The 25,790-nt window shown below is 41.2% G+C and overlaps 2 protein-coding genes across 9 annotated transcripts in view; one reads left to right on the top strand and one right to left on the bottom strand.

Annotated features, from left to right (window-relative positions):
• PLBD1 (phospholipase B domain containing 1) overlaps window positions 1-5,414 on the top strand; it is a 64,182-nt gene extending 58,768 nt beyond the window's left edge. For both annotated transcript variants that reach the window (XM_003816509.6, XM_055095430.1), the window contains 3 exons: window positions 1,944-2,129; window positions 2,793-2,899; window positions 5,121-5,414. In XM_003816509.6, coding sequence (XP_003816557.1) covers window positions 1,944-2,129; window positions 2,793-2,899; window positions 5,121-5,303 — 476 coding nt within the window. In that variant the 3' untranslated portion in view covers window positions 5,304-5,414. The remainder of the gene's footprint in view (window positions 1-1,943; window positions 2,130-2,792; window positions 2,900-5,120) is intronic.
• A 718-nt stretch (window positions 5,415-6,132) lies between these two features.
• ATF7IP (activating transcription factor 7 interacting protein) overlaps window positions 6,133-25,790 on the bottom strand; it is a 116,157-nt gene continuing 96,499 nt past the window's right edge. For all 7 annotated transcript variants that reach the window (XM_014347106.4, XM_034935409.3, XM_034935411.3 and 4 more), the window contains exons 14-15: window positions 12,747-12,859; window positions 6,133-11,401 (exon numbers count right to left, since the gene is read on the bottom strand). In XM_014347106.4, the coding sequence (XP_014202592.3) occupies window positions 10,982-11,401; window positions 12,747-12,859 (533 nt within the window). In that variant the 3' untranslated portion in view covers window positions 6,133-10,981. The remainder of the gene's footprint in view (window positions 11,402-12,746; window positions 12,860-25,790) is intronic.

Below are 25,790 nucleotides of genomic sequence, written 5' to 3'. Positions count from 1 at the left end.
ATGTGTTTTGCCCAAACAAATACATGATATCATATAGCCATTAAAAAGGCGGGGGCGTCGGGGTCGGGGGTGGGCACATCTCCTAGCATATTTAAGCAACTGTGGTATGGTGATAGAAGCCCTGGATGTTTTAGTTAGAAGGCCTGTATTCTGTCAAGTTTTGTGAGCCAAGGAAGACAATTGACCCCTCTGAAACTCTGTTTCTTCTGTTTAAAATAGGGATGGTAATACTTATACATCATCAGGTTTTTGTGAGATTAAACAAGTTGCTCTATTTTCTTTATTTATTTTGAGACAGGGTCTCGCTTTGTCACCCAGGCTAGATTGCAGCTGCGTGATCTCGGCTCACTACAACCTTTGCCTCTCGGGTTCAAGCGGTTCTCGGGCCTCAGCCTCCCGAGTAGCTGGGACCACAGGTGCGCACCCCAATGCCTGGCTATTTTTTTATATTTTTAGTGGAGGCAGGGTCTTGCCATATTGCCCAGCCTGGTCTTGAACTTCAGAGCTCAAGCAATCCACCTGCCTCAGCCTCCCAAAGTGCTGGGATCACAGGCATAAGCCACTGCACCAGGCCAAGTTGCTCTGTTTTAAATCACGAAGCTTCATGAAATGTGAAGTATAAAGTAAACATTTTCATTATTCATTTGAGCTGTTTTCACAAAGAGAAACATAATAATCTAATGTTTACCAAGTATTAGATACTATTGTAAGCACTCCATCTGAATGCATTTCATGCTCATGCTTATGAAGATGCTTAATGCTGAATAGTTAATGAAGATGAAGAAACTGAGGCACAGAGGGGATAAGCAATTTGTTCAAGGTCACATACCTAATAATGGCAGAACCAGGCTTCAAATCCAGGCAATCTAATTCCTGAGCCTATATAACCTAGATATGTTTTAGCAACAAATCTGTTTTTCTTCTTTAATTTCAATGTCATCCATATCTCAGTTCTTCTGATGCTGGCTCTGTCTCAGAATTAGCAAGGCTGAATGTCTTATCATTTTCTTTTTGTCTCGGTAACCTCACCCCTAAAGAGGATGTCCTGTACAACAATACAAAGGAGAAAGGCTGACAAGGGCCAGGAGAGAATGTGGAGGTGGGAGAGAACCCTGCATGGTGGAGACATTCCTTGACTGTTCTGTAGGCAGTAACCCAGGCCAGTGTCATCCAGGATGTTTCTGAAATTCTGCTTTTACAAGAGAGAGCTGTGTCACATATTTGGTGCTCAGTGACTAGTAGGCTATGTGGCCTTCACACACTATGAAGCTTTGAATGAAGCTGAGCCTTTATAAATGTTTAGAGTCAAAGGAATTAAAAGCCTAATGTAACCTAAAAGATCATCCCCAATCCCTTTACATTATGGACTTCTCCTCTCCCTCCCCATTGACGTCTTTCAAAAAAAAAAGAAACAGAAACAAAACAAATGAAGTTGCCTGCCTAAGACCTGATTCTTAAGCCCTGAGCCTAGAATTCAGGCTTTCTATTCCCAGTGCTATGTTCTTCCACTACTTCATGATTACCATTTGACATCTTCCTTTATAGGGCCACACTGTGAACAACCATTTCTTGGCATTTCAGTAACTAAATCCACTTAGATGAGCTCCCCAGACCACCCTGCATTATACTTTATTTTGCTCTATAGAGAATATGGTTATTTTTTGGCTTAGAGATTAAGAATTTTGGGTGAAAACCAGAGAATTCTGATGCTCTTCTTCCCCTAATGAAATAACCTAGAGCTGTGCTGATTTAGGAAATTTAAAAGGCTGTTTGGCTGCCAGGGTTCACATGCAAAGCTTTATTTTCTGTACATTATTTTGTAATTAAATGCCTGTGCCCATTTTCAAAATAAATGAACATGGATAACATTTCTTTTGCTCTCTCTCCTTTTCTGTCTCCTTCCCTGTCAATCCCTCCCTTACTTCCCTTCCATTCCAAATCAGGATATTGGCCCTCCTACAATGTTCCTTTCCATGAAAAAATCTACAACTGGAGTGGCTATCCACTGTTAGTTCAGAAGCTGGGCTTGGACTACTCTTATGATTTAGCTCCACGAGCCAAAATTTTCCGGCGTGACCAAGGGAAAGTGACTGATATGGCATCCATGAAATATATCATGCGATACAACAGTACGTAGCATATTTCTCAAGAATCATTCTTCAAAACTCCTTTTCTTCCCTATGGATAGAGAATCCATGTAAGTTTATCATCTCTGTACTAGAAGGAATTATAAGAAGTTATTTAAGTATTTAACTAATATTGTACATTTTATACTCAATAAATAGAGCTTTGGCCTCCTTTACAAAATGAAAGAGAAGAGTCTATACATTTTTTAATTGAAAAAAAAAATCATCTGTAAAACACAGAAGGAATAACTCATACAGGGTCCTTTAAAATTTTTCTCCAAACACAAGTTTCCTTCCAAGGATAACAGCAGCTAATAAAACAAAAAATTGTTCATAAATACCTCATTTTTTTTTGTATGAACAGCATCAAAGTCAAATTTGTATTTCTTTTGTTGGAAACAGCTGATGCACGTTTATCTGGTTCTCTCTCCCATCCATTTTTCACTGTGTAAGGTTCTTGAGGGCAGGCTGGGCCTGGGGCCAAGGACTTACTCCTTCCTCACAAGCCAAGGGAGATGTCTCTATCTGGAAGCAGGCTGGGCTGAGGAGGCCTGTGGGAGTACGCTCTCTGATTAGCTAGGCTTTAACAGGCCCCAAAACCTTACTGTGGAGAAGTGTGTCTCCGAATAGCCAATAATCACTCTCTTCCCCATTTCTGTTTCCTAGATTATAAGAAGGATCCTTACAGTAGAGGTGACCCCTGTAATACCATCTGCTGCCGTGAGGACCTGAACTCACCTAACCCAAGTCCTGGAGGTTGTTATGACACAAAGGTAACATGCTATTGGCTTTTGAATTTAATTCCCACCAGCACACAGGCCTCTCCAAAGGCAAAGTTGCACAGGTTTTTAATGGCAGGAAGCGATGTCTCTAACCATAAACTCAACCCAGGAATCAGCTTTTTCAGAGATTCTGGTGGTAGGTCCTATTATCTAACTTCAAGTCCCTGCTCTGCCATTTAGTAATAAATCACATAATTCTGTCATGTTTCTGTTTCCTCATCTGTAAAATGGATATAACAGTACTTACCTCATATGTTGTTCTGAAGAATAAGGCTTTAATCTCTGTAAAATGTTTACAACAGCACTTAGTGAGTTATTTGTAAATGTATACAACCATAATGATGTTATTGTTGTCTTATGTTTTACCAGACTGGCCCAAAGTCCAAAGAACATATTATTCAAGCAGTGTGATTCCATGTTAAACATGAGTCAAATTTAGCTGAAGGAGCAAGTTTGGACAAGATGCCTAAAGCACAGAGGTTTTTCACAGTTAGAATTGATAAGTGCTGTAATGTATCTGAAAATATAAGTAATAAGTAGGTTTGCAGTGGTGTGCTAAAGCCAGCTTATAGACATGCAGGAACCAATTGTTAGTTGACATGTTAGCTTCAAACCAGTCAGTTAGCTTCAAACCAGTCAGTGAAAGTATTTACATTATGGAAATCAGGAACTTTTTTCCTCACAAAGAAAGATTGTTGTTAAAAATTTACCTGCTCACCACTGGATTTGGGACGTCTGAGGGTATGAGGCATTTGGTTGGCGGAATCATGCTACTACATCCTTTTGCACTCTTGGCTTGGGTGTGTGTCTTTTCATTTCATCAGCTGTCCTAAATTCTGGAAGAAACCTGTCAGGGTAAACTGTGTATTCTGTCTTTGGCTCAAAAAATTATAGGAATGCTGACCCCAGTTACACATGATTCTCTATCAGCCTAATACCTAAACAGGAAATGCTTTAAAGTATCCTAAGTTCCAGCTCAACCTTCTTTTTAGCTATGTGATGAAGGCAAAGCTTTAGCCGTAATGACTCTCAATGTTAACATTTAAAAAAAAAAAAAAAGGTAGACGTAGAGAAGCTGGCACAGATGAAACCCCAATGAATGTTTTTGTATTCCTTTTTTAAAATGGCATTTGCAAACATTCAGTCAATGTGTGAAGTTTGTATCTATCACAGAATACACAAAGAAAATCACCTCTGCTGCCTTGCCTGGGAGAACTCAAGCCAAGCTTCCCTCTACCAAATCTCACTTCTGGAGACAGAGGCCTGCAATTGTTCTTATCAGAAAGTTTCTGTTGAAGGATATTCTTTAAAAATGTAATTTATCTCTTTAGAGTCATTTTGAATATGGGGAAAATAAGAAGCGATTCTCTTTCCCCTCTAAGATTAAGACCCGCTGCTAGCCAGTTGTTAGGTGTTTTTGAGAACCACGGCCCTCAATTTTTGACAGTGAGCTCTGTCTACTTTCAGACTCTTGTTACCACCCTGATTAATAACAACTTTTTCTGAGGACTTCATCTATTCTAGGCATTACTTTGAGCATTGCTTGCATTAATCCTCATGCCAACTCTATGAAGTAGGGTTATCAGCCCATTTTACAAAGGAGAACACTGATTCATAGAGGGGTTAAGTGATTTTTAAATAAGCTTTGGAGCTAGAATTCTGAATATGAGTAATCTGACTTCATATCTCGCTTTTGGCTACATTGTTCATTTCACACACTTCTAGTCAACTGACATTTAATGCCAAATGTATACAGAAGACTGTATCATATAAAGACAATGTGAAAAATGGCAAGAAAATTTTGTTTTAAAGAAGGCGGCCTGGCGCGGTGGCTCATGCCTGTAATCCCAGCACTTTGGGAGGCTGAGGCAGGCGGATCACCTGAGATCAGGAGTTTGAGACCAGTTTGGCCAACAAGGCAAAACCCCATCTCTACTAAAAATATAAAAATTACCTGGGTGTGGTGGCCCATCCATGTAATCCTAGCTACTTGGGAGGCTGAGGCAGGAGAATTGCTTGAACCTGGGAGGCAGAGGTTGCAATGAGCTGAGATTGTGCCACTGTACTCCAGTCTGGGCAACAAGAGCGAAACTCCGACTCAAAAAAAAAGCTAATATTGTGACTTTGGTAGTGGGAGAGTGGGGAAGGCCATGGATTTAATTTTTTGCTGAACGATGATTTTCTAAAATGTCCTCCTCCTCCCTCTTTCCAGGTGGCAGATATCTACCTAGCATCTCAGTACACATCCTATGCCATAAGTGGTCCCACAGTACAAGGTGGCCTCCCTGTTTTTCGCTGGGACCGTTTCAACAAAACTCTACATCAGGGCATGCCAGAGGTCTACAACTTTGATTTTATTACCATGAAACCGATTTTGAAACTTGATATAAAATGAAGGAGGGAGATGACGGACTAGAAGGCTGTAAATAGGATACCAAAGGCACTATTTTAGCTATGTTTTTCCCATCAGAATTATGCAATAAAATATATTAATTTGTCACTTTCATTTCCCACTGACTTTGTTGTTTTTACAGTAAGCACTCACTATAAGGTAGAGCACTGTAGAAGAAATGTTACATATATATATAAATAACACTAAGCTTCAGCATACATGCTAATACACAAGAGGGTATGGAAGAAACAGCTCCTTCATTCACCAGAATTCATGTTCTCCTTTCACGCCTGCTCACACAGACCACATCTCCCAGTGTCCCTCAGATAGTTGTGCCACATGACAATTGTAGCCATTGGAACCTGAGACGAGTGCCACTTCCAGGCCTCGCCCATAAGAATCTGTACTCCTCCTATGCTCTTTCCCCTTTCCCTGGATGAATATGCCTAATGACAAAACCCTAGGGGATGCTGGAGCTTCGTTTTCAAAGGAACCTCTAGTAGTAGTTGGTGATTGTAGTTAGTGATTTTTCTGGTCATTAACAGGCATAAGTTGAGTCTTTTTGTGATGTAGGTTAGGCATACAATATAGTAAAGCTTACTGTTGCCTCCTATAAGCTAAAAGCACCTATACAATCTGGCAGCAACCCTGCATAGCAACTTTCTTTCGAAACTGGAGAGTTACATGTGATCTGAGTGCCATGGAATTGCCAAGTAGATGAAATAAGCCATACCATACAGTATGTAATGGGTGATTCTAAACAAGGTGGAAGATTCTTAAGAAAGGAAGAAAAAAAGCCACAAGGGTGAATAACCAGAATTAATCAGAGTACTCAGAATGTTAAAAACCCAGTAGTTTTATTTCAAAGTATAAATTTCAGGCTTGCTGGACAAAACCCCACTACAGGTAACACTTATACAGACACCACTCTACTATACATTTAAAAAAGAAAAACACACACACACACGCACACACACACACACCTTCAAAACCCTAATAAAAATAGGGCCACTTGCTGGAGCCCAGTTTGTATTAGACATTAGGAAGGTCTTACATTGTCTTATTATTTACACTTTCAATTGCAATAAAGAAAAATTAGGATGCAAGTTTCTTACAAAGGATTTTTATATTTAATTTTAAAATGGCTGATAAAATACTAAAGCCAGAATCCCCAAAAGGTGTTTGATTGCCCAGTTACCTTATTTACAAAACAAAACAAAACAAAAACAGACAAAAACAAAGACCTCAAAAAAATAATAAAGACGGCATTTAAATATGGGTACTTAGCTGACTCTACAAATAAAAAACAAAAGTTTAACATGGTAAATTATTTGAAAATGAGAAAACAAAACATGTGTTTGCATTATCCTATTCCTCCCCATTGGCTGGCTCAAGGGGATGAATGAGTTTCAGGAATTAGACAAGTCTGCCACACTAACAAACGCTTCATGAGAGTTGCTGATTTTTGTGTGTCCCAAAAGTTAAAAATAATAATAATTTAAAAAATAGGGCATTTGCCCAGTAAAAATAGTAAGGAAGGTAGAATCACACATCGGTTTTAGAGTTATTTGATATTGCAAATACTGGGACTTGACTTTTCTGGAAATTAGAATAAAACAGGCCAACCACAGGTCAGTGATAAAACAACAAAATCTTAGGATGTTGAGGATACTGAATTGGCCCAAGAAATAAAGTCAAGGAGAACATTTGGAAGGAAGGTCTTTGCAGTACCTTACTGTGCTAAAATCACAGAGTAAAAAAGTGAGAGATGAGGATACCACAGGCATTACTTTGTTGACCTTGTACAGTACTGGAAAGTTCATGAAACAAGATAAATAAATACCATGCAGTATTAACCCTAACCATGTTGCATAAATGGTAATTTGGAGAATATTTAAAGCAAAAGAGCAAACAACAAAAACTAAGTTAACACTTACCCAGTGCAGTAAGGGAACTGTAAGATACAGCCTGCTTAAGGAGGTCTGCAGACAGATGCACCTAAGATTTCAGCTGTTTTAGGTCACTTTTTTCAAAATATTTATTATCTGGCAATGGGGATGGGAGTGGGGAACACCTCTCTGTGAGGCAAATGATATCTCAACAAATACCGACTTTTCAAGGAAGAAAGCTCTCCACTTCTCTCATAAACTTATATACTACCTTAAACAGTATGCAGTATTCGGCATATTTTTTAAAAATGAGTCCAGAGAAATAGAAGGATATAGTTACCTCATAAAGTTAACTGTTAGCAACAGACGTCTTCGTATGTGATTTATAAATTTCTTGGCAAGAACAAGATTTTTAGAAGAGGCTTACTCACACTTAAGACAGAGTGAAAATTACTCTCACAGAATGCAAAGTATAGAATAATAAACATCACCGTTACCTTTAAATGCCATACAAACATCCTACATTGCAGGTTGCAGTATCAGGTTTCCAGAATTTCCAATAAGGCAATACCTACACAAATATTGCCAGGCTAAAAATGTAGCAAACTTGCATTCCCAAACTGGGAGAATCTAGCTTATTTGTAATACTTTGTGAAAAGATACTATGAAACTAAAAAGGTAACCGTGGAGTGGAAACTGCTACTAGAAAGCCTGTTATCAGTAGCTACTTCTACTTAAGTCCTCCATTCTCTGCCAGAAGAAACAAACCAAACAAAAAGCATCTATCAATATTAAAACCTGCCTCAATAAAAGCCTAGTGTTCTAACTTAGCACCTCTAGTAAATCTAATATAGCTGCTGCCCCTACGTGCCATGGTAGGCTAATTTGAGGACACCATCTTATAATAAATATACTTCTCCCCTAAATAATTGCGATTTCTCCCTGTACCTTCCTTCCAACTGGAATAAAACATTTTAAGTAGTTATTTTACTTTAGTAAATATTTTTAGAATTACTATTTGAGAATTTGTTTTCCTTTGACAGAAAACATAATATAGGCTAGGCTAATGAATTTTTTTTTTATTCTACTGGGCTTTCTTCATCTGATTATATAATGCTACGAAAGCTTTTTTTAAAAAAGATTAGTAAATATAAATAAAAATGTTCATCAAGAGAACCTTTTGTAGGTTAGGTAAGAAAATTGTTACCACGTGACCATAAAAACACCCAATAAAGAACAATTTGAACATGGGCCTTCAGTTTTGTAGACAGGAATAATCTTGAACACATACCAACATTGCAACCACTGCAGGTCAAAACATATACATGCAGATATAGACAGGTGTTCATATACATCTAGAAGATCATCAACTCCTCCTTTCTGAAATTTTCATTGCCATAACACTGGCAACTTCTTTACCATCATCATTAGTCCTAGAATGAGTAATATCTACATAATTGGTTGGCAAATTTGATTTATAGCATACTCCTTTGTGGTCTCATTTTCTGAGAGTGAAAGGTGGTTTGGAGAATTAATTTTTTGGCAATCTATAGGCTTTCTTCATCATGAATCAAATCTCACATCTCAGTATACTGACCAGTCAAAAGTCTCTAAAGAGTTTTCTTTAGAACTAGAATACTTCCTATTATAAGCCATCAAAAGTTGCAAACAAAACAACATTAGTAAAAGAGCTCCCTCCTGTAATTCTAGGAAAAATGAATGACTATTTTGAGAAGGTACAAATATGAATTCAAATATTGTAAAGGAAGAGGACTTCGAAGTTATTTCACAAACTCCATAAATTCCTTTCAAAATATTCTCAACCACATTCTCCTCCTAAAATTTAACTCAGCCCTCCAGTCCTAAATTATCTACACCCAAAACACCTACCTGACACCAGTACAGCTGGCCCTCATATTAAAAATCCATGACCTAAGCTGAATTTTAATAACTTTGAAGAGGAACAGAGAGATACACAGGAGGTTATATCTAATTGTTACATAAAATGACCTCAAAGGATATACTTTAAATTCTTTTTTTTGAGACAGAGTTTCGCTCTTGTCTCCCAGGATGGAGTGCAATGGCGCAATCTCAGCTCACAGCAACCTCCGCCTCCCGGGTTCAAGCGATTCTCCAGCCTTGCCTCCTGAGTAGCTGGGATTACAGGCATGCACCAACATGCCCAGCTAATTCTGGGATATACTTTAAATTCTATCCAAAGCTAACAATGGGTACATCAGACTCAACTTGGCACCATCAAAACAAAGTTAAAAGGTTAAAACGGGAAGGACGATAAGAGAATAAAGAGGAAATGAAGCTTTCCCCTTGATATTTTAGCTCATTCTATATTGTAATCTTACTATTTGCTTCCTTTGAAAGAATACTAAGGAGTTAGTGTTGGGTGATAGCTTTGGGTGATAAACTGAACTAGAATGGTTTTCATAATCTCTAACACAGTGTGCAACACGGATACTAAAATGTGTGAAAAACTGTCTTCCACAATATGGTTTTCTCTTGGTCCACTTTACACAAAGTTAAATAGTGACCAAAAATAAAAGCATCTATAGTTTTAGAAGAAAATAGCATGTCAAATTTTTGGAGTTAAATGTGATTGTCGCCACCATGCCCAGCTAAGATGAGACTATGCATGCACCTGTGTGTGTGTGTACATACACATCCATGTACACACACACACCTTGGTTTAAAAATCACTTGAGTAGGCTGGATACAGTGGCTCACAACTGTAATTGCAGCACTCTGGGAGGCTGAGGCGGGTGGATCACCTGAGGTCAGGAGTTCGAGACCAGCCTGGCCAACATGGTGAAACCCCACCTCTACTAAAAATACAAAAATTAGCCGGGCATGGTGACAGGTGCCTGTAATCCCAGCTACTCTGGGGCTGAGACAGAAGAATTGCTTGAACCCAGGAGGCAGAGGTTGCAGTGAGCCAAGATTGTGCCACCGCACTCTAGCCTGGGCAACAAGAGCAAAACTCCATCTAAAAAAAAAAAAAATTACTTGAGGAGTTGTGCTATATTTGGTAGAGATGAAGGAGAAATCAAGGGTAAAAGGCTGCAAGGGAAGAGTAAGCAACAACGGACATATGGCCATAATTATTTATTTATTTTTGGCCATGTTTATCTTTGTAGTTAATCTTTAAGGCACAAAATAAATGTAAAAGCCAGATTAGGAAAGGGAGGGGGCCATTGCAGATCTTTTTTCACCTAATTAACAACTCAGGAGACCAGACAAAAGAAACAACAAATAGATCCTTTCCTGTGTTCGAATTAACCTATTTTAAACTATTTAGCCATTTTGTTTTTTATTTATTTCTTTGGGTTTTGTTTTGATTCTGTTTGACCCACTTAACTAAAATGATACTATAGATCCTTCAAAAGCAGAATCATGCCAGTTACACATCTCAAATCCTTTGATCTACTTACTTCGTACTTTAAGAGGTAAATTTGAGAATAAAAATGGGAGACTCCAATGCAATAACACCTACATAAGGAAAAACACACATAAACACCCACACATATTCCCCAGCCTCAAAACTAAAGCAAGGTACACATTTACATTTCCAAACCCCAAAGCCTAAACTGTCCAGGAAAAGATTCTAGCTTTGTGGGCTGAGTTTATTTTGCTTCTGGTTATAAACAAATGTAGTGTATACACACATCTGTCCAAGAAATCTTGCACAAGGTGGATTTTACATGGGGTATCATGCACAAGATTAAAAACAAGACCAAAAGGTGGAAATTTTAAAAGAGGAAAATATAAAGGCTCCAAGGTTTAACTGCTCTGGGTAGAAGAGATCACATCTGTTGACTGAGGATCACAGAAAGGCCCAAAACGTCCATAAATATCCTTGGCTCGTACTGCAAAGTAGTATTTGCTACCAGATACAAACTGGGTGAGAGTACATGCCATGGGCAAGGGAAGTGCCTTGACTTCCCCAATCTTTTTCCATTGTGAGGGCACAGTGGCACTGGGTTCCTCATGGTAAGCATAGAGATGGTAGCTATCAACAGTGGCACAGCTTCGATCCACCTCCAGGACACTCCATGACAGTACTATGCCATTTTGACTCTGAACTCGTGCTAACTTCAAGTGTGGCTTCTGAGGCAGAGATGTGCTGGCAGCTTCTGGGGGCAGACGCTGTGGTTGTGGAGCTTCTGGTAAGGGTGCTGGGTGCACAGGGCGTGGGGGCTCCTGAAGAAACAGGTCACACTGATTAATGATGATTGCAAAAAGAACTATTTTAGAATGTTAGAATTAAAACACCTTAGAGAACATACATAGAGGTATCATTTTATATCAAGAATTCTAGGAAATACCAAATACCATATCAAATTTGGCAAGTTCTATTTGGGGTTTTGTAATGAATCATGCTACAAACAATGATGCTGAGGTTATTCCTACTATACTTCCTAGACCTAAAATATTTTGAGTTTTTCTTAGGAAATAAAAAGCCCCTGCTGACGGAACATCATTTTGAGGAACACGGAAATAAATAATGATCTATTTCTAACAAAATAATTTATGATTGAATTATCTATGTTACAGATTATCATTTCAGTATGATGTAACGTTTTTAAATATCATGTATGGCAACCAAGATCATATAAAATTGGAGAATACAAATATACTTTCATTTTTAAGTTATTTTGCAATATAAGACAGTAAGTAGCATATTCTTATAAATAAGCACATTAACACTAAATGTGTACTATATTCTTGGCCAATTTACACGAAAAAGGTGATATTTAAACTGAACTGTGAAGGAGGATCCAGAGATGCAGAAATAATCATGTACCTTTCAGCCAAAAATAAAGCATGAGCAAAGGCATGTGGACAGTAAAGTGAGGGGACGTATGGACAAGAACAAGTATTAACTTTTTCTTGGACATAGGGTACATGAAGAAAAATCTGGAAAGGTAGGTTAAGGCCAGATGATGAAAAAACATGACTCTAACTTTAGGAAGTCCTATTGACTTTTCTAACACTGGAACATCATCATCATTATAATGATATTTCATACCAGTCAAACACTGACAAAATTGTGTCACAGGATAATGTGACATTGTTTTGGAGGCTAAATCTAAGGAGAAATCTTTGGTTATCTCTGTTACCTCTTAACTAATGAATTCCCAACATCATTGGATTCTTTAGAACAATTAATTGATGACAATGTAGCAGTTAGACGTGGCATAGTTTAGAACGAAAGAATAAAATTAACACATGGAAAAATGAAAAATGTCCTTTTTAATTTAACTATGAATTAGAAATGGTCTATATTTCACTTCACATACCCCAACTGTGGGCCTGTTTTTGTACACTGTACACCACAAGCAAACTCAATGATTCTAAATGATCATCATCCCTAGGAACTATTTGTTCATAATGGTAAGATCAATTTTTAGAAATAAACTTCTGAAAAAGCAGGAAGACCTAACACTTCCCTTGGATATAACCACTTTAAAGAAAAATGCCAAATACAATAATATTTTATACCTCTACAGTTGAGAATTTTGCAAAACCAAGCATCAACACTTACAGTATGCACTTGTGGTGGTCGGTGATGCACTGTGAGCTGAGGTCCTGTTGATCCCAGGGTTAGTCCATTGTTTACAACATATGTGGTTGTTTGAGGCACTCGAACTGTAACACCTACAAACAAACAAAAAAATTACAGGATAAAATGATAATTCTATTGTAAATTTGGTGGAAAACTGATTAAATATTTGAAGGCAGTGAAGCAATGTTTTCAAGATTCGAAAGGAAAGATATTTCTAACCTAGAGGTCCTGTTCGTATTCAGCCAAGCTATCAATCAGCCTGTGGATAAAAAAACTTTCTTACATGCAAGCACTAAAAAAAAATTCTAACTACCACAAACCCTTTCTCAAATAGTCAATGGAGAATATGTGCCACCAGTACGTGAGAAAATAAAGAGAAAAACACGAGACACAAGCAACAGGAGGTCCAGCACAGGGAGAAATAAATGGATCGTTACCAGGAGAACTATGAACAAAAATCCTAGAACACTGGTTGTGTACCACATGTAAAAGGTAAATGGCCATAATGGAGCAGTGTGACTCAAAAGACAGACAAACTGGGAGTATCTTCATAAAAGTCTCTGCAGTCTCATCTTTTCAACCAGGACAGAAAGCCAGAATAAGTCATCCTTGCCATGTATTAATGAGGTTCCTCTCATTTTCTCCATGCCCAGCTCCTTGGTTGAGGATACTCACTTCACCCCACAGAAAACTGCTGTGACATACACCAGGGAAACAAAAACAGAAAATTTAGAGCCACCTACTGCCCTAACTATACTCCTGCCATTTATTCAGTACCTGGCCCATGCTGTAGTTCGGCCTGGTTCCTGGACTATAGTGAGCCAAGTTTCCCAGAACTCATTTCTAACCTTGTTGATTAATTTTCCCAGACAACGCTCTTGTAAACTTGAGAGAGTTGAAGCCAAACTATGATCCAGGGACTCCAATCAGTTTATTTTCTAAATGACAGCATTACTGTGTTTCTTTAAATAGCTATATTTTCCCTTGCTGTCACATTTTGCAAAACTACAACATATGTGTGATGGTTAATACTGAGTGTCAACTTGATTAGATTGAAGGACACAAAGTATTAACCCTGGGTGGGTCTGTGAGGATGTTGCCAAAAGAGATTAACATTTGAGTCAGTGGACTGGGGAAGGCAGATCCACCCTTCATCTGGTGGGCACAATCTAATCAGCTGCCAGAAAATATAAAGCATGCAGAAAAATGTGAAAAGGAGAGACAGGCTTAGCCTTAGCCTCCCAGCCTACATCTTTTTCCTGTGCTGGATGCTTCCTGCCCTGGAACATTGGCCTCCAAGTTCTTCAGTTTTGGGACTCAGACTGGCTTCCTTGCTCCTCAGCTTGCAGACAGCCTACTGTGGGATCTTTTTTTTTTTTTTTTTTTTTGAGACAGAGTCTGGCTCTGTTGCCCAGGCTGGAGTGCAGTGGCATGATCTCGGCTCACTGCAACCTCCGCCTCCTGGGCTCAAGAGATTCTCCTGCCTCAGCCTCCCGAGTAGATGAGATTACAGGCTTGTGCCACCACACCCAGCCAATTTTTGTATTTTTGGTAGGGATGAGGTTTCACGATGTTGGCCAGGCTCATCTCGAACTCCTGACCTCAAGTGATCTGCCTGCCTTGGCCTCCCATACTGCTGGGATTACAGGCGTGAGCTACCATGCCCAGTCTATTGTGGGAACTTCTGATTATGTAAATTAATACTTAATAAACTCCCCTTTATATATATAAACATTCACTATAAAGTATTTTACATATATTTAATATTTATATATAATTAAAAGATATACTGTATATATAAAGTAGTAGGATATAAAGTATATATACAATTAGTTTATATGTGGTATATATTTTATGTATATACCCTATTAGTTTAATACATATATAATATATAAAAAATATATATCCTATTAGTTTATATATAGTATATATTATATGAATACTATATATAGGAAACATATGTGTATATATACATACACACACACACACACACACACATATATATATATATATATATATATATATATATATATATATATATATATATATTCTATTAGCTCTGTCCCCCTAGAGAACCCTAATTCAGATTTTGGTACCAGGAATGGGGTCCAGAGGAACAGAATATTAAGGATGGAGTTCTTTCATTGGTTTTGGGGTTTCTGGAGTTGGCTGCTTAATGTGATTAGACCCAAAAATGTTAAAAACTCTAATTCTAATAGTATAGAGAACACTGATAGTCCCTGGTGTGAACTGTTTAGAGAGTTATGCAAAATAAATGCATTTGACACTCCTGATTCACTGCTTGTGGGAAGCAAGGAGTTTAGTGACTCTATACATAATACCTTGGACCATATGTGGAGAACCAAGGAACATAATGAAGCTGGTCAGTTGCTCCTAAGTGCAGTGGACAAAGTGATGAAAGAAAATGATGAACTCAAGGATTCTGTCTCTCAGCCTCAGAAGAAGATACTGAGGCTCAAAACTGCTAAGATTGCCCTGAATGAGTCTTACCTCCTGTAGAGAGAGCGCTGAAGTTGTGGAAAAACAGACACAAGCTCTTATCATGCGAGTGTCTGACCTGCAATGGAAGATACATGCACAGCCTTGCCAGGTGTCTACTGTTAAAGTGAGGGCACTGACTGGAAAAGAATGGGACCCTGAAACTTGGAATGGGGGTGTGTAGAAGCACCCTGATGAAGCTGGGGACACTGAGTTTGTAAATTCTGATGAAGCTTTTTTGCCAGAAAGAACAGCTTCCCCATCCCTAGTAGTGGCAACATCTACTCCCTGACCCATGCTGCCATCAGCCTTTCCAACTTTGTCTGAAGAAATAAAGCCTGTGATATGTGAGGCAACAGTGATGGCTTCCCCTGAGGCAGTTGCCAGGCAAGACAATGTTGATTCTTCTCAGGAGCCCCTCCAAACACCTCTCTTTGCTTCTAGACGTATAACTACACTAAAGTACTGGTGGGCCCCTAGAGGTGAGGTTGAGAGTGTGACCTATGAGGAGGCAGGCTACACTCAAAAGAGAACTGTTTTGAGTTCTTTAATTCAAATATACAGAAATCTGAAGAACAGGCATGGGGATGGATATTAAGGGTATGAGATTATGGTGGAAGGAACAAAGTTGGATCAGGCTGAATTTCTTGATTTGGGCCCACTAAGTAGGGACTCTGCATTTAATGTTGCAGCTCAGGGAGTTAAAAAAGGTTCTAGTAGGTTATTTGCTTGGTCAGTTGAAATAAGGATTAAAAGATGGCACACTGTGAGTGAGCTGGAAATGATTTATCTCCCTTGGTTAATGTAGAGGAAGGGATCCAAAGACTAAGGAGATTGGGATGGTAGAGTGAATCAGTCACTTTAGAGCTAGTCATCCCAGCTGGGAGGGTCCAGAAGATATACCCTTGACCAATGCCTTGCGAAACAGATTTGTGAGGGCAGCACTTGTATCTTTGAAGAGCCCTCTAATTGCTCGACTCTATATGTCAGATCTAACAGCGGGAACTGCACTCAACTACAAAATTTAAATATAATGGAAATAACTGGATCCTAAGTTGGCAGGGGCCAAGTGGTGGCACTCAACTGTCAAAGGCAACGTGGGCATAGCTACCATAATGGACAGCAGAGGCAAAGTGGCAATCAGAAGAGTCTGACTTGTATAGATCTCTGGCATTGGCTAATTAATCACAGTATTCCTAAAGATGAAACTGATAGGAAGCCTACTGCATTCCTACTTAATTTATACAACCAAAAAACTTCTAGGTCAAATGGACAAAAGACGAAATTGAATAATAAAAACAGAATGATGACCCCTCAATCAATTTCCAGACTTGAGCCAGTTTACAGACCAAGAACCCCTTGAATGAAGGGGAGGCCTTGTCCCCTTGAGGAAAGACCCCACTACATTCCTGACAATTTACGCAGTGAATCTTTCTCCCATCCTTCCCCAAGGAGATCTCTGGCCTTTTACCAGGGTAACTGTGCATTGCGGAAAAGGAAATGATCAGACATTTCAGGGACTACTGGACACTGGTTCTGAGCTGACACTGATCCCAGGAGACCCAAAGCATCATTGTGGTCCTCCAGTTAAAGTACAGGCTTATGGAGGTCAGATAATTAATGGAATTTTGTCTCAGGTCTGACTTACAGTGGGTCCAGTGGATTCCTGGATTCATCCTGTGGTCATTTCCCCAGTGCCAAAATGCATAATTGGCACTGACATACTTAGCAGCTGGCAGAACCACCACATTGGCTCCTTGACTGGTAGGGTGAGGGCTACTATGGTGGGAAAGGTCAAACGGAAGCCATTAGAGCTGCCTCTAAAAAGTACTAAATCAAAAACTAAATCCCATACCTGGAGGTACTGAGATTAGTGCCACCATCAAGGACGTGAAAGATGCAGGGGCGGTGCTTGCCACCACATCCCCATTCAATTCTCCCATGTGGCCTATGCAGAAGACAGATGGATCATGGAGAATGGCAGTGGATTACTGTAAGCTTAATCAAGTGGTGACTCTAATTGCAGCTGCTGTACCAGATGTGGTTTCATTCCTTGAGAAAATTAACACATCTCCTAGTACCTGGTTTGCAGCCATTGACTTGACAAATCCTTTTTCTCCATTTCTGTCCATAAGGCCCACCAGAAGCAATTTGCCTTCAGTGGGCAAAGACAGCAACATACCTTTACTGTCTTACCTCAGGGGTGTATCAACTCTCCAGCTTTGTGTCATAATCTTATTCAGAGAGACCTTGATCACTTTTTGCTCCTGCAAGATACCACACTGCTCCATTACGTTGATGACATTATTCTGATTGGATCAAGTGAGCAAGAAGTAGCAAAAACACTGGACTTATTGGTGAGAGATTTGTGTGCCAGAGGATGGGAAATAAATCTGACCAAATTCAGGGATCTTCTACCTCTGTAAAATTTCTAGGGGTCCAGTGATGTGGGGCCTGTCAACACATTCCTGTTAAGGTGAAAGACTAGTTGCTGCCTTTGGCCCTTTCTATAACCAAGAAATAAGCACAACGTCTAGTGGACCTATTTGGATGTTGGAGGCAACACATTCCTCATTTGGGTGTGTTACTCCAGCCCATTTATCAAGTGACCTGAAAGGCTGCCAGTTTTAAGTATGGTCCAGAACAGGAGAAGGCTCTGCAGCAGGTCCGTGCTACTGGGCAAGCTGTTCTGCCACTTGGACCATAGGACCCAGCAGATTCAATGGTGCTTGAGGTGTGAGGGGCAGAGAGGGATGCTGTGAGAGCCTTTGGCAGGACCCCATAGGTGAATCACGGTGGAGGCCTCCAGGACTTTGGAGCAAAGCCCTGTCATCTTTTGCAGGTAACTACTCTCCTTTTGAGAGACAGCTCTTGGCCTGTTAAAGGGGCTTTGGTGGAAATTGAACTTTTGACTATGGGTCATCAAGTCACCTGAGATGACCATCATGAACTGGGTGCTTTCTGACCCACTTAGCCATAAAGTGGGTCATGCACAGCAGCATTCCATAATCGAATGGAAGTGGTATATATGTGATTGGGTTCGAGCAGGTGCGGAAGGCAGAAGTAATTTACATGAGGAGTGGCTCAAATGCCCGTGTCTCCCCTCTGACACCCTGCCTTGTCTTCCCCAGCCTGCACCAATGGCCTCAGGGGGAGTCCCTGTGATCACTTGACAGTGGAAGATTAAGACTAGGTCCTGGTTCACAGATGGTTCTGCACCATATGCAGGCACCACCGGCAAGTGCACAGCTACAGCACTACAGTCCCTTTCTAGGACATCCCTGAAGAACAGCAGTGAAGGAACATCTTCTCAGTGGCCAGAACTTGGAGCAGTGCATCAGGCTGTGTGCTTTGCTTAGAAAGAGAAATGGCTAGATGTGTGATTATACAGATTCATGAGCTGTAGCCAATGGTTTGGTTGGATGGTCAGGGACTTGGAAGAAGCATCATTACAAAATTGGTGACAAAGAAATTTGGGGAAGAGCTCTGGGCATGGACCTCTTTAAGTGGTCAAAAACTGTGAAGGCATTTGTATCCCCTGTGAATGCTCACCAATGGGTAACCTCAGCAGAGGAGGATATTAATAATCAAGTCCATAGGATGACCCGTTCTGTGGACACCATTCGGCCTCTATCCGCAGCCACCCGTGTCATCGCCCAATGGGCTCATGAACATAGTAGCCATGGTGGCAGTAATGGAGGTGATGCCTGGGCTCAGCAACATGGACTTCCACTTACCAAGGCTGACGTGACTATGGCTACTGCCGAGTACACAATTTGCCAGCAGAAGAGACCAACACTGAGCCCTCGCTCGGGCATGCCATTCCTCGGGGTGATCAGCTAGCTACCTGGTGGCAGGTTAATTATATTGGACCTCTTCCATCATGGAAAGGGAAGAGGTTTGTCCTCCCTGGAATAGACATATACTCAAGATATGGGTTTGCCTATGCTGCACACAATGCTTCTGCCAAGACTACTATCCATGGACTCACAGAATGCCACGGTATTCCACACAACATTGACTCTAACCAAGGCACTCACTGTACGGCTGAGTAAGTGCAGCAGTGGGCTCATGCTCATGGAATTCACTGGTCTTACCATGTTCCCCATTGTCCTGAAGCAGCTGGATTTACAGAACGGTGGAATGGCCTTTTGAAGTCACAATTACAATGCCAACTAGGTGACAATACTTTGCAAGTCTGGGGCAAAATTCTCCAGAAGGCCATGTATGCTCTGAATCAGCATCCAATATATGGTGCTGTTTCTCCCATAGCCAGGATTCATGGGTCCAGGAATCAGAGGGTGGAAGCGGAAGTGGTACCACTCACCTTCACCCCTAGGGATCCACTAGCAAAATTTTTGCTTCCTGTTCCTGCGACATTACGTTCTGCTGGCCTAGAGGTCTTAGTTCCAGAGGGAGGAACGCTCCCACCAGGAGACAAAATGATTCCATTAAACTGGAACTTAAGATTGCCACCTGGACACTTTGGGATCCTCCTACCTTTAAGTCAACAGGCTAACAAGGGAGTTAGTGTTGGCTGTGGTGACTGTCCCGGACTGCCAAGAAGAAATCAGTCTACTGTTCCACAATGGAGGTAAGGAAGAGTATACATGGAATACAGGAGATCCATTAAGGCGTCTGTTAGTATTACCATGCCCTGTGATTGAGGTCAACAGGAAACTATAACAGCCCAATCTAGGCAGCACTAAAAATGGCCCAGACCCCTCAGGAATGAAGGATGGGGTCACTCCACCAGGAGTAAAACCACTACCAGATGAGGTGCTTGCTGAAGGCAAAGAGAATACAGAATGGGTAGTAGAAAAAGGTAGTCATCAATACCAGCTACTACCATGTGACCAGTTGCAGAAATGGGGACTGTAATTGTGATGAGTATTTCCTCCTTCTTTTGCTAAAAACATGTTTGGGCATGTATGCACTTGTACAAACAAAATGTCTTTATTTCCTTTTCCTTCATCATGTGACATAAGATTTATTGACTTCCTATCAACATTTAAGTATTGTTAACTTTATGTAATAGTATTTGGCTTGGGGATTGGTGCGCTTCTGGTTGTACAAAGGATAATTGTATTATGTTAGGCATAAGTATGGCCTTATTACTCTCTTTATTTGAAGGCTGCGTATGATATTAGGAGATGTATATTGGTTCAGGTTGACAAGCGGTAGACTTGTGATGGTTAATACTAAATGTCACTTGATTGGATTGAAGGACACAAAGTATTAATCCTGCGTGTGTCTGTGAGGGTGTTGCCAAAAGAGATTAACATTTGAGTCAGTGGGCTGGGGAAGGCAGATCCACCCTTCATCTGCTGGGCACAATCTAATCAGCTGCCAACAAATATAAAGCAGGCAGAAGAACATGAAAAGGAGAGACAGGCTTAGCCTTAGCCTCCCAGCCTACATCTTTTTCCTGTGCTGGATGTTTCCTACCCTGAAACATCGGCCTCCAAGTTCCTCTGTTTTTGGGTGTCAGACTAGCTTTCCTTGCTCCTAAGCTTGCAGATAAGACTATTGTGGGATCTTGTGATCGTGTTAATATTTCATAAACTACTCTTTATACTATAGATATATATAAAAATATACTATATCTATAAATTTATAGGATATGTGTGTGTGTGCATGTGTGTGTGTCCATCTTATTAGTTCTGTCCCTTTAGAGAACCCTAATTCAGATTTTGGTACCAGGATTGGGGGTCTAGAAGAACCGAATATTAAGGATGGAGTTCTTTAATTGATTTTGGGGTTTCTGGAGTTGGCTGCTTAATATGATTAGACCCACAAATGCTAAGGACTCTACTTCTAGTAGTATAAAGAACACTGATAGTACCTGGCATGAACTGTTTAGAGAGTTATGCAAAATAAATACATTTGACACTCCTGAATCACCACTTGTGAGAGGCAAGTTTAGGGACTCTATACACGATACCTTGGACCATATGTGGAGAACCAAGGAACATAATGAAACTGGTTGGTTCCTCCTAAGTTCAGTGGACAAAGTGATAAAAGAAAATGATGAACTCAGGGATTCTGTCTCCTGGCTTCTGAAGCAAATACTGAGCCTGAAATCTGCTAAGATTGCCTTGAGTGAGAGACAGTTATCTCCTATAGAGAAAGAGCTGAAATTGTAGAAAAACAGACACAAGCTCTTATCATACAATTGGCTAACCTACAACAAAAGAGGCATGTACCAGACTCACCAGGTGTCTACAGTTAAAGTGAGGGTATTGATTGGAACAGCTTCCCTACACCCAGTGAGGGCAACGTACCCTCCCTGATCCATGCTGCCATCAGTTTTTCCAACTTTGTCTGAGGAAATAAAGCCTGTGATATGTGAGGCAACAGTGATGGCCTCCTCTGAGGCAGTTGCCAGGCAAGACAATGTTGACTCTTCTCAGGAGCCCCTCCAAACACCTCTCTTTGCTTCTAGATGTATAACTACACTAAAGTACTGGTGGGCCCCTAGAGGTGAGGTTGAAGGTGTGACCTATAAGGAGGTATGCTACACTCAGAGAACTGTTTTGAGTTCTCTAATTTACATAAACAGAAATCTAGAGAACAGGCATGGGGATGGATATTAAGGGTATAAGATTATGATGGAAGGAACAAAGTTGGATCAGGCTGAATTTCTTGATTTGGGCCCACTAAGTAGGGACTCTGCATTTAATGTTGCAGCTCAGGGAGTTAAAAAAAAAAGGTTCTAATAGATTATTTGCTTGGTTAGTTGAAATAAGGATTAAAAGATGGCACACTGTGAGTGAGCTGGAAATGATTTATCTCCCTTGGTTAATGTAGAGGAAGGGATCCAAAGACTAAGGAGATTGGGATGGTAGAGTGAATCAGTCACTTTAGAGCTAGTCATCCCAGCTGGGAGGGTCCAGAAGATATACCCTTGACCAATGCCTTGCGAAACAGATTTGTGAGGGCAGCACTTGTATCTTTGAAGAGCCCTCTAATTGCTCGTCTCTGTATGTCAGATCTAACGGTGGGAACTGTAGTCACTGAACTACAAAATTTAAATACAATGGAAATAACTGGATCCTAAGTTGGCAGGGGCCAACTGGCGGCGCTGAACTGTCAAAGGCAACGTGGGCGTAGCTACCGTAATGGACAGCAGAGGCAAAGTGGCAGTTAGAAGAGTCCGACTTGTATAGAGCTCTAGCATTGGATAATTAATCACAGTGTTCCTAGAGATGAAACTGATGGGAAGCCTACTGCATTCCTACTTAATTTATACAACCAAAAAACTTCTAGGTCAATGGAACAAAAGACTAAATTGAATAATAAAAAGAGAATTATAACCCCTCAATCAATCTCTAGACTTGAGCCAGTTTACAGACCAAGAACCCCTTGAATGAAGGGGAGGCCTTGTCCCCTTGAGGAAAGACCCCACTACATTCCTGACAATTTACGCAGTGAATCTTTCTCCCATCCTTCCCCAAGGAGATCTCTGGCCTTTTACCAGGGTAACTGTGCACTGGGGAAAGGGAAATGATCAGACATTTCAGGGACTACTGGACACTGGTTCTGAGCTTACATTGATCCCAGGAGACCCAAAGCATCATTGTGGTCCTCCAGTTAAAGCAGGGGCTTATGGAGGTCAGATAATTAATGGAATTTTATCTCAGGTCTGACTTACAGTGGGTCCAGTGGATTCCTGGATTCATCCTGTGGTCATTTCCCCAGTGCCAAAATGCATAATTGGCACTGACATACTTAGCAGCTGGCAGAACCACCACATTGGCTCCTTGACTGGTAGGGTGAGGGCTACTATGGTGGGAAAGGTCAAACGGAAGCCATTAGAGCTGCCTCTAAAAAATAGTAAATCAAAAACTGTATCCCATACCTGGAGGTACTGAGGAGATTAGTGCCACCATCAAGGACGTGAAAGATGCAGGGGCGGTGCTTGCCACCACATCCCCATTCAATTCTCCCATGTGGCCTATGCAGAAGACAGATGGATCATGGAGAATGGCAGTGGATTACTGTAAGCTTAATCAAGTGGTGACTCTAATTGCAGCTGCTGTACCAGATGTGGTTTCATTCCTTGAGAAAATTAACACATCTCCTAGTACCTGGTGTGCAGCCATTGACTTGGCAAATCCTTTTTCTCCATTTCTGTCCATAAGGCCCACCAGAAGCAATTTGCCTTCAGTGGGCAAAGACAGCAATATACCTTTACTGTCTTACCTCAGGGGTGTATCAACTCTCCAGCTTTGTGTCATAATCTTATTCAGAGAGACCTTGATCGGTTTTTGCTCCTGGAAGATATCACACTGGTCCATTACACTGATGACACTATTCTGATTGGATCAAGTGAGCAAGTAGCAGCAAAAACACTGAACTTATTGATGAGACATTTGTGTGCCATAGGATGGGAAATAAATCCAACTAAATGCAGGGACCTTCTACCTCAGTAAAATTTCTAGGGTCCAGTGGTGTGGGGCCTTCTAAGGTGAAAGACTAGTTGCTGCATCTGGCCCTTCCTACAACCAAGAAAGAGGCACAACATCTAGTGGGCCAATTTAGATTTTGGAGACAACACATTCCTCATGTGGGTGTGTTACTCCAGCCCATTTATCGAGTGACCTGAAAGGCTGCCAGTTTTGAGTGTGGTCCAGAACAGGAGAAGGCTCTGCAACAGGTCCATGCTACTGAGCAAGCTGTTCTGCCACTTGGACCATAGGACCCAGCAGATTCAATGGTGCTTGAGGTGTGAGGGGCAGAGAGGGATGCTGTGAGAGCCTTTGGCAGGACCCCATAGATGAATCACAGTGGAGGCCTCCAGGATTTTGGAGCAAGGCCCTGCCATCTTTTGCAGGTAACTACTCTCCTTTTGAGAGACAGCTCTTGGCCTGTTAACTGGGCTTTGGTGGAAACTGAACATTTGACTATGGGTCATCAAGTCACCATGTGACCTGAGATGACTATCATGAACTGGGTGCTTTCTGACCCATTTAGCAATAAAGTGGGTCATGCACAGCAGCATTCCATCATCAAATGGAAGCAGTATATATGTGATTGGGCTCAAGCAGGTTCCGAAGGCACAAGTAATTTACATGAGGAAGTGGCTCAAATGCCCATATCTCCACTCCTGTCACCCTGCGTTCTCTTCCCCAGCCTGTACTGATGGCCTCACAGGGGTCCCTATGATCACTTGACAGCGGAACAGATGACTAGGTCCTGGTTCACAGATGGTTCTGCACCATATGCAGGCACCACTGTAAAGTGCACAGCTGCAGCACTACAGCCCCTTTCTAGGACATCCCTGAAGGACACCGGTGAAGGGAAATCTTCCCAGTTGGCAGAACTTCAAGCAGCACACCTAGTTGTGCACTTTGCTTGGAAGGGTAGATGGCCAGATGCATGATTATATATATTTATGGGTTGTAACAAAAACTATGAAGATATTTGTATCCCTTGTGAGTGCTCACCAACGGGTGACCTCAGCAGAGGAGGATATTAATAATCCAGTTGATAGGATGACCTGTTCTGTGGACACCACTCAGCCTCTTTCCCCAGCCACCCCTGTCATCACCCAAAGGGCCCATGAACAAAGTAGCCATGGTGGCAGTGATGGAGGTGATGCCTGGGCTCAGCAACATGGACTTCCACTTACCAAGGCTGACCTGACTATGGCCATTGCTGAGTGCCCAATTTGCCAGCAGCAGAGACCAACACTGAGCCCTCGATACAGCACACCATTCCTCGGGGTGATCAGCTAGCTACCGGGTGGCAGGTTGATTATACTGGACCTCTTCCATCATGGAAAGGGAAGAGGTTTGTCCTCCCTGGAATAGACACTTACTCCAGATACGGGTTTGCCTATGCTGCACACAATGCTTCTGCCAAGACTATTATCCATGGACTCACAGAATGCCTTATCCACCGTCATGGCATTCCACACAGCACTGCCTCTGACCAAAGCACTCATTTTATGGCTAAAGGAGTGCAGCAGTGGGCTCGTTCTCATGGAATCCACTGGTCTTACCATGTTCCCCTTTGTCCTGAAGCATTCAAAAGGAATGGCCTTTTGAAGTCACAATTACAACCCCAACCAGGTGACAGTATTTTGCAGGGCTGGGGCAAAGTTCTCCAGAAGGCCGTGTATGCTCTGAATCAGCATCCAATATATATGGTGCTGTTTCTCCCATAGCCAGGATTCATGGGTCCAGGAATCAGGGGGTGGAAGTGGAAGTAGCACCACTCACCTTCACCCCTAGGGATCCACTAGCAAAATTTTTGCTTCCTGTTCCTGCGACATTACTTTCTGCTGGCCTAGAGGTCTTAGTTCCAGAGGGAGGAACGCTCCCACCAGGAGACAAAATGATTCCATTAAACTGGAACTTAAGAATGCCACCTGGACACTTTGGGCTCCTCTTACCTTTAAGTCAACAGGCTAACGAAGGAGTTAGTGTTGGTTGTGGTGACTGTCCCGGACTACCAAGAAGAAGTTAGTCTACTGCTCCACAATGGAGGTAAGGAAGAGTATGCATGGAATACAGGAGA

This window comes from Pan paniscus, chromosome 10, assembly GCF_029289425.2.
Source record: "Pan paniscus chromosome 10, NHGRI_mPanPan1-v2.0_pri, whole genome shotgun sequence".
Classification (NCBI taxonomy): Eukaryota; Metazoa; Chordata; class Mammalia; order Primates; family Hominidae; genus Pan; species Pan paniscus.
This window is presented reverse-complemented; position numbering and strand designations above follow the sequence as displayed.